General features: G+C 35.2%; 1 protein-coding gene across 1 annotated transcript; it reads right to left on the reverse strand.

The window, feature by feature from the left end:
- Positions 1-420: 420 nt before the first annotated feature.
- LOC138890388 (uncharacterized) lies at positions 421-960 on the reverse strand. The gene has a single exon (XM_070173771.1). The coding sequence runs from the start codon at positions 958-960 to the stop codon at positions 421-423; it is 540 nt and encodes a 179-aa protein (XP_070029872.1).
- Positions 961-10,237: the final 9,277 nt, after the last annotated feature.

A 10,237-nucleotide genomic window follows, 5' to 3' on the forward strand; every position in this document is an offset into this window, starting at 1 on the left:
ACCGTTGCTTTAATAGATGTTCTACTTCACCTTGTATTAATCTGCAATCCGCTGTTTTGTGACCATGATCATTGTGAAATTCGCACCAAAAATCGGGATTTCTCCTGTTTGGGTTTGGTCTCATTTCTTTTAGCCACTGTACCTTATCTCCCATGCTTCTTAAAACAGCCACCAACTCGGATGTGCTAACATTAAAACTGTAGCCACCTATTTTTTCTTTTGAGCCTCTATCATCGTCTCGCACATCTCACATGTTTCGCTCCTTTTCGAACCTTGACGATGAACCTAATTCTCTTTCCCTTGACCTAGGATCATACCTTGGGTTTTCCTGTTTTGAACGTGAATCCCTTTCTGCTGGCCCCATATAAGGTTCGTACCTATTTTTACCGGACCTTTTTTAAGTTTCAGCCCATCTTGAACTTACTCTTTCATATTTCGAGACTGAATGATAGTATCTTCTTCTATCCGCAGATTTGTGATGTATCTATTGTAAACATCATTCCAAGTTGTTGCAAGAAATTCTCGTAAACTTTCTTTCAGTATCCTTGTGCCTTTCGAGCTTTTTTTATTCAGATTACTAGCGAAAGCCATAGCCGCCCAGTTATCAAGTACACGTGGCAACATCATCCTTTCATGTTGAAACCTATCTACGAATTCCTTGAGCAGCTCGGTATCTCCTTGTCTTATTTTTAAAATGTCCTCCATTCGTTTTTCAACTTTTTGAGCTCCCGAGTGTGCTTTTATAAATGAATCTGCAAGCTCAGCAAAAGAATCAATAGAATTTTCAGGTAAAAGAGAATACCAAGTTAGCGCTCCCTTTGTGCGTGTTTCTCCACACCTTTTGACCAACACTGATTCAATTGTTTGCTTGGTCAACTCATTGCCCTTTACACCAGTTGTAAATGCAGTTACGTGATCCCGTGGATCAGTTGTTCCATCATACTTCAGGATATCGGGCATCTTGAATTTCATTGGAATTGGTAAAGGAGCGGCACTTGGCTTCCAAGGTTATTGAGAGTACTTTTTCATATCTATCCCTTTGATTATAGGTGGTACTCCAGGTATCTGCTCTATGCGATTTCTTTGCTCCTTGAGTTGTTTCTGCAAAGTTAGTATTAAACTTTGTAAATTAGAATTAACTGGGTTACCTGACCCTCCATCACGAGATTCGCTGGGAGTTCCTCCACTGCCTGAGTTAACGAGTCCCGAGCGAGGATTTTCTATGGTTGTAGTGTTGTTTGGAGGTGGAGTTGGTGGTACAGCCGGCAACCTACTGAGAAAAGCTTGAAGGGCATTTCTCATTTATATTTGATTCAGATCCGTCAAGAGTCCTTTCTCGAGATTGTCGAGGAGAGTTTTGTTGTGAGGGGGTGGAGTTCCATCAACTTGTTGTTTCAACTGATGTTGCTAATTTTCTTGGTGATGTAGATTTTGTTGCCTATTGTCATTGGCATTCGACATGATTGTTTTGACAGAAGAACTGATTTAGAAGATAAAAGATTATCATATTCCTGGTAATGGAACCAATTTGCTTAACCAGAAAATAGGAATTTCGGTCAAAGTTTGTTTTTAGAAAACTCGGGTTACTGATAAGCAAATAAAGAAATAATTGTGTAACGAGAAAGGAAATATTAGACTGAAAAGAAGCCGAGTAAACAATGTAAAGCAATGTAAATAAGAATATTCCAATAATAATTAGTGTGTCCATACAAATGTTATTTCTCTCCCTTTTATAGTTATTTCTAAGTGCAACGTTTCTTCTCTCTCGTAATAGAGTCATTATAAGCATTTAATCACAGTAATAAAATATTATAATTGGCAATCATAACTGTTTTATGAAGATTTTATAACGTTTTCTCACATTTATGCTCATTAATTGAAGGTCTAACGAATCTGTACTTTTTGCTGTCTTGGTTTATTCTACCGGTATCTCTTCAAATTATCAAGAGATTCGAGTAACCGTTCTTTCTTATCCTCTAGACACTTCGCTCGTACCTATTAAGAATCACGTCTTTTTAAGTACTCTTTGCCAGCTGCTACTCTTATAATAATCCATGTGTCTTGACATGTCAGCACATAATTAATTCCAAGTGTAATATTAATTTTTCTCAATACAATAGAGATTTCAGCTGTGTTTAGGACCATTTTTAAACTCGTTCTGGAGTATTTTGGGGTGACATTTAGCTGTTTGAGTAACTGTCTTTCAGTTGGTGTTAATGGGTTGATTAGCAGCTTTTTTCAGCTACCTTTTCTGAATATTTCATGGCAGTTTCATGGTGGCATTAATGGATGTTTAGGTGGATTAAAGGTGAGCTTGGTGGAGAGTAAGAAGCGACTTTTATGGCGAAAATGCGAGCTATGAATGGCAACGAAAAAATAATGCTCTTTTTTATTTTTTATTCCAAATTTTGTCTCCCCCTTAGGTGTTATGTGAGTAAGGTATATATTGAGAATTGGTGGGCAAGAAATCTGTGAGTGTGTATGTGTAGGTAATTTTTGAGTGAGAGCATGTGAGTTTGTTTTAAAAAGGAATCTTTGCCAAATGGCATTTTTCAATTGGTTCTTTCTTCTTTGTTGATTATCTTTTCAATAAAAATAAAGTATTACTCCTACTTGATAAATATAGAAAGATAAAGATGCTAACTACTCAAAATTCATTTATTAAAATCATTAACTTAAGAATAGAGTAGACTCTTAAATATATTTTTTGGAACTTTTCTTTCTTTTGAAAATGGGAACACAAATTAAAATGAAAAATTACAGCTATTTTTGTTGTTTTCAATTTATCTAGTAAGGTATATTAAAAGGAAAAATAAGATCTAAAATATCAATTAAACCTAAAAGCTATTTGAATGCTAAAGGTGGTGAAAAACTCATGTATGGTCAAAATTAGATGCTCACAGCATGCTCCTCTTTGTTTGGAAACATGAAGAGCTTTTAAGCAAAGAAAAGATGAGCTATATGACTGATTTTTGACCATACCATTATTCAAAAGGGAAGAAATAAGAGAAAGAAGAAAGAGTGCAACCGAGTCCTGATTTTGGACAACCTACATATCCCGGGTTATAAGGAATCAGGTCGTGTGTAGTTCAAGGAGAATGATGGAATGATGAGTTGGAGAGTCGAGCGAGGTTCCATCGAGGCTCCGTTCCGCGGTCTTATTTATTACATCAGAATAAAAAGGAAATTACATTAAAGGATAAAAAAAATACAAGATCCTATCTATAAGTCTTCTGAAACTTGATCTTGAATCTTGACTGGTTCTTCATGCAGACTCTAATCTGAACCTGGATGCTTGCTAGCTGCAGGTGCTAGTTCATTTTTCTACGGCTTCTTCTGATCAAAATAGGGAATGCAATGCTCATGACTTCTGTCGTGTCATGAGCAGTCCAAATCTTTTCATCTACTTCTGCATTTTGAATTAACTTCTTTTTTTTTCTTTTCTTTATTTTAGATTGAGACTTCTTATTTTGGTCATCTTGAATCCTGTGTCTCGAGGCAAAATCTACTTAGAGACCAAAATAAACGAATAAACGAGATTTTTCTTCCCAGTTGTCACTAGGAAAAATTCATAAGTTATTGTAACAAAATTTTAAAATGCTTTTCCTTTCTTTTTTTTTTTTTTATTTTAAAAAACAGTAAAGTGTCGGGAATGGTGTACCCTAAAAAGACCATGATTTTTTTTTATATGGTATTTTCTTATTGTTAAATGATGCCTCAATTAAAAATGTGTGTACCTTATGTTGGGAAAAATGCTGTCGGGGAACAGTATACCTTATATTGGAAAAGATATCAGGAAGTGGTGTACCCTGAACGTAAGATCAAATCAACTAGGGAATGGTGTACAGTATGTTGGAGAACACAAGTAGGGAGTGGTGTACCCTATACCGGTGAAGAGATTAGGGAATGGTGTACCCTATGTTGGTAAAGAGACTAGGGAGTGGTGTACCCTATGTCTAAAATATCATCAACCAGGGAGTGGTGTACCTTATGTTAGAAAACGCAACTAGGGATTGGTGTACCCCATACTAGTAATGAAACTAGGGATTGGTGTACCCTATGTCTAGGAATCATCAACTAGGGATTGGTGTACCCTAAGTTGGAAAATGCAGCTAGGGAATGGTGTGCTCTATGCTAACATGCGGTTGAGTTTTTTTTTAAAATTATCCTAGTAGAAAATTTATCATACTGGTTTTTCTTATCTTAGGAAAAAAATTCATTAGACTAAAACGTCTATCCTAGGAGAAAGTTTATCAGACTAGGGATTCTTATCTTAGGAGAAGGATTCATCAGACTAAAATGTATATCTTAGGAGAAAATTCATCAGACTAGGGATTCTTATCTTAGGAGAAAGATTCATCAGACTAAGACTTTTATCCTAGGAGAAAATTCATCAGACTAAGTTATTTTATCTTAGAAGAAAGATTCATCAGACTAAATTTTCTTATCTTAGGAGAAAATTCACCTGACTAAAACTTTTATCCTAGACAAAATATTCATCAGACTAGGGTTTTTCATCTTAGGAGAAAGTTTCTGTTACATCTCGCGTTTTCGTACGTTAAAATATCATCTTCAGTTAATCGATGTAGACTCGGGGATGAGATTATCTTGAGGTTATACACATTTATGCTATTTATAACAAGCGGTAAGTAAGTATCGTGAAGGATACAGGGTAAACGAATCAAAGAAAATGAGTCTCGTTGAAGGTTGTCGATTTGGGATAAAATGCGATCCGAGCTATAATACCCGATATTTATGGACTAGTGCCATACAAGGTACTACATGATCATAATAATAAGGTGTATAAGGTATGTTAAAAGTGAGTAGTATTTTAAGTAAGTGGAGATAATTCTTAATTATATGGGTAATTGGTTAATTATTGGGCAATAGGACATTACCTAGTTAATTAATGAGTTGTGGGTGATTAATTAAAGAATGTGGTTAGAGATAAAACATCCCCATATGGCAGCAAACTAATCCAAGAATTGTGACTAATAAGTCACTATGTTATGTGGCATGTTTAAGAATGTGAGTCATTTCCATTTTAATAAAGGAAAGACACATATAATGTGTCATATCCATTCTTAAGAAACATAATTCACAAATCCATTCTTATATGCATTCAAACCTAAATATTTGTATGTTACAAACATAAGTCACAAACGTAAGTCACATAAGCAAGATAAGACTTCAACAATTCAAAGCAACGTGAGATCATGCAATTATAAAGGAGTACGGTGCAATCTTTATCAAGAATATTATATAGATTTTTCCTACTCCGGTCTTGCCGTCACGTGTTTTGTCGCGATTGTCGTGTGTTAGAGGGATTGTCCGGAGAATAGGCTTAGGTATGTTAAGGTTATCCCTTCTTTCTTCGCATGATTTATACGACACAAACGAGACGAGAAATGCATAACTTCCATAAATGACTCCATTCGTAGAAATGTTAGATATGTGTAGATTCTTGTTTTCCCATAAGTCTTATTATTCTATCGTCTGTTCATGGGTCTCAGAAAATATGTAAGTTGATAAAGTCTATTTCATGGTATTAATTAGAGGCATAATGGTCTTATGACACTCCGGAAGATTTTATTGACGTACTTCTCATGCATTGCATTTATTTACATTGACCCATGACCAGATAGCATTATATATGCGTATATATATGCATTGCATTTATATATATATATATATATATATATATATATATATATATATATATATATATATATATATGTATATGTATATGTATATGGGATATGGGAAAAGATACGGCATTATATACGCACCACCACGTGATCAGCTGGTATATGTTGATAATTTTGCCCATAGTAGCCGAGATGATATGATGAGATGCCCTCAGAGACTTGATAATGTTATGTACACCTATACCCATGTATGACATGACATTTATATGCATGTGCATGACATTATAAATATTTTAGAATTTACAAAGTGATTTAGACTTACCGGCAGAGTTCCTTATTTCATGTTTCATCTATGTTTGTTATGTACTGATTTTTTTATGCCTTACATACTCAGTACTATCACACCTCCTTTTTACCACCCGAGGGGTCATATAAGGGAGTTTTTCAAATTTAAGTGACAATCGAAATGAGATTATTTATTTAAAATTCAGAGTTGCCACTTGGGATAATTTATGGTATCCCAAGTCACCGGTTTAAATCCCGAATCGAGGAAGTTTGACTCTGTTTTACAGTCCGCGAATACAAAAATCCGGGTAAGGAACTCTGTTAACCCAGGAGAAGATGTTAGGCATTCCCGAGTTCCGTGGTTCTAGCACGGTCGCTTAAACTATTATAATTGGCCTATTATCTGATTTTAATACATGTTTTAGCCTATGGTGCATTTTTAGCTTATTAATCGCTTTTAATTATTTTAGGAAGATTCAACGTTATTTAAAACATGCCTTGAACCACGCCACATGAAATGCACCCGCGGTCCACGACATATTTTACTTAACGTTGTTGAAATTGGGTCACATGAAATGCACACCCGAATTTAATAAATAAAGAAAATCAATTTAAATAGCGCGCCTAAAGCAACTAGTGCATTTGAATTATTTTCCTACTTTGAGATTATTGTGAAACCAAGAGTTTGTGGAAATTATTGTTCGGAGAGATGTGCACTTATTATTAAGCTAAAAGGCCAAGATATGAAGGTGATTGACATTATCCAATACAAAAGAGATGAACCAACTTGTGCTTATTTTGTTTAAGGAATTGGGTCAGGCATGATTCTATTGGGACAAATTTCTTTAACTTCTCATTTAAAATTATTTCCTGCAGGCCCCATTACTAAACTAACTTAGGCCCAACATCACTTGCTATTCTTAAATCCTAAGAATTCAATTCTAATGATGCCCACTACAGAATATCAAAGAGCTACTCTAATGAGTAAACTTATTGCAACATGATTTCAACCAAACAATATTCAAACAATGATCAAAAGGGCAATTCTCATCAAATAAAACTTCTTCAAAGAAAAGAGAAAGATTTAGATTTTTACGACAAAGCACCAATTTGTTAACATGTTAACAAAATAAGGAACATCCAAAACTATATTTAACATCATCTCATGAAAAATAACACGAATTCACTTGAGCAAAGCACAAAATAAGATCCAAATGCTAGGATTAGAAAATGAACCTTTACATTGGCCGATCCAAAGTTTAAACTTTTGTGACACAATAATCTAGCCGAGGACAAGGACTACGACTGCAACCAATGACGACGACATCAAACGAAGCTAACGAACACATTAACCCCAAAAGGAAACACGAACAATCGAGCTAGCGAAGAACAGAGAAATGGATTGTATCCGTTTGTGGTTCAGGTTGTCGCTATTTTTGGTTGATTCTCGTGGCTGATTTCAGAGGTGTTTTGGAGTCATTTTTGGGATGGAGAAGAGGGCTGGCTTGGGGTGGTTGAGGGCAACAATTTTGGCAGTGTTTCGTTGCACTTTTGGGACTGTTTTGGAGCTAATTTCAAGCTGAAACAGGGTGATGTTTTGGTAGTTAAGGGCTGCGAAAATGGCCAGCCTTCATGGCTGTTTTGAGGGGAGGAAAACAGAGGTGTTTGGATGGTGTTGAGGCTGCTGATTTGGTGGTGAAAACAGAGGTTCATGGCTGCATTTTTGGGCATATTTTCAGCTCCCTTTTTAGAGCTTTTGAGCAGCTTTTCTATGGCTTTTCATGTAGATTCAAGGAGCTTTTTTACATGGTTTAAATGGAAGAAAGATTAGTGATTGATGATGAGGAAGTAAGGAAGAAGAGAGAAATATGGTGCTTCAGCTTTTTCTGATGCCTAACGTTCTAGGCTTTTTTCTTTTCTCCTATCTCTAGCTTTTGAGCCTTTTTCCCCTTTATTTTTTGTTCCCGGATCTGAGCCTTCTATTTTGTTCTATGTTTTCCTCCCCCTTTTTCTTCTGTGTGTGCATGTGTTATATAGAAAGAGAAAATAGCGTGAAAGGAAAGATTCCCCAGCCCTTTTCCCTTCCTCAGAACGTGAGTGCATGTGAAATTTCTGTTATTTTAGGATAAAATGTGCATGTGAGTTAGTTACGGGAAGTGGATAAGAAAGCATCTTTTGACAAGTTGCACAATTTATTAGCTCGTGTTCTTTTAAATTTGTTTTTCAGATTTTCTTTTAAAAATAGCTTTATAAAGATACTAATATATTTAAGATAATAAAAATGTTTAAAGAAGATATATAACTACTATATTAATGAAATTTAAATACTACTCAATATATACTAAATGTAAAGTATTTTTTGATTTTTTTCTTATTATCTTTTTTTTGGAAAATAAAATGCGAAGACTATTTTTATATATTTTTTTAAAAAATATCAACTAGCTAGGATAAGGGAAAATATTTTTTGTAGTTTTTTTTTCATCTTTTTGTGATAAAATAAAGCAAAAAGAATCAAAATTAGTTGAAATAACTATATTAGGCTTAAACTAAATATTTACAAGCTAAAATATGTAAAATCTTGGGGAGGGTCAAAAATCACATGTCTACAGTTGTCCCTCTTTGACTGGAAACTCGAAGAGTTTTCAGACAAAGAACGACTAGACGGGTTTTTTGACCCGACCCTTATTTGAAGAGACCAAAAGCTAAAAGAAAGGAGAATGTGACCGAACTGTAGTATCTGAGCTGCCTACATATCCTTGGCTATAAAGGAATCAGGCCACGTGTAGTTCAGAAGTGAATGGGGTGATGGAGGGTACCGAGGTGGAGGGCCGATTGAGGTGCCGTCGAGGTTCCGATCCGCAGTCCCGTTATTACATAAAAATCAAAAATAAAAAAGATTAACTAAGCCAATTAGGTACGAGTTATAAGATTCCTATCTATGAGTCTTCTGAAGCTTGATCTTGAGTCTTGGTTGGTTCTTCATGCGGACTCTGATCTGAATCTTGATACTTGTTAACTGCAGGTGTTGGTATCTTCTTCAGCTTTTCAAATCAAGATGGGACATGCATAGCTTGTGACCTCAGCCATGTCTTGAGTCGATCACATCTTTCATCAACTTCTGCATTTAGATTCACTTCTTGCCTTTCTTTTTGGTTTTTTATTTTTTATTCTAGATTGTGACTAACTTTTGTTGATCATCTCGGATTGCTGACTCGTATTCTTGACGCGAGCTTCTTTTGTTGCTGACTTGAATTGCATTCTGAAGTGAATTCCCTTGCTTTCCAGGTGGGCGCCTGATTGTTGAACTTGAACCGTCTTCTCTTGTTACTTGAAATTGTTTTCCCTTGCACCTTGAAGCATTTTCCCTTGAAACTTGAACCGTCTTCCTTCGAAACTACTTTCCCTTAAACTTGAGCTGTTTTCCCTTGTTCTCCAAGTGGGCGCCTGATTCTACAATAAAATAGACAAAACAAAAGATATTTTTCTGCCCCAGTTTGCACTAGAAAGATTTGTGAGTTGTTAGCAAAACTATAAATCACCTACGCTGTTGCTGGAGGATGCAATGATGAGAGTAAAATTATGACTTGACTAGGATGTGCGTTTTCTAAAAGTGATTGAGCTTGCGAAAAACTATAAACTAAGCTTGACTATAATAAAAACTGAACCTATTCTCCAGGCGGGATCCCTGATTTCAAGAAAACTAAAAATTGACCTTCTTTTTTTTTCAAATCCAGACTTCCTTCTTTTTTTCTTTTTTCTTTTTTTTTTTTAAATTCAGACTCCCCCCCCCCCTTTTAAAATTATTATCCTAGGAGAAAATTCATCGGACTAGGTTTTCTATCTTAGGAGAAGAATTCATCAGACTAAGATTTTGATCCTAGGAGAAAGTTCATCAGACTAGGTTTTCATATCTTAGGAGAAAGATTCATCAGACTAAGATTTTGTATCCTTGGAGAAAATTCATCAAACTAAGTTTCCTATCTTAGGAGAAAAATTCATCAGACTAAGATTTTATCCTAGGAGAAAATTCATCAGACGAAATTTTCTAATTTATTATCTGAGGAGAAAGATTCATCAGACTAAGATTTCTATCCTAGGAGAAAGTTCATCAGACTAGGTTTCCTATCTTAGGAGAAAGATTCATCAGACTAAGATTTTGATCCTAGGAGAAAGTTCATCAGACTAGGTCTTCTATCTTAGGAGAAAGATTCATTAGACTAAGATTTTGATCCCAGGAGAAAATTCATCAGACTAGGTCTTTTTTTGTTGGTATCTTAGGAGAAAGATTCATCCTACTAAGACTT

This window comes from Nicotiana sylvestris, chromosome 4, assembly GCF_000393655.2.
Source record: "Nicotiana sylvestris chromosome 4, ASM39365v2, whole genome shotgun sequence".
In the NCBI taxonomy this organism is placed as follows: Eukaryota; Viridiplantae; Streptophyta; class Magnoliopsida; order Solanales; family Solanaceae; genus Nicotiana; species Nicotiana sylvestris.

Excerpts from the sequence above, each read along its gene's own strand:
- LOC138890388 (XM_070173771.1), bottom strand. The coding sequence starts at position 960 with ATGCCCGATATCCTGAAGTATGATGGAACAACTGATCCACGGGATCAC.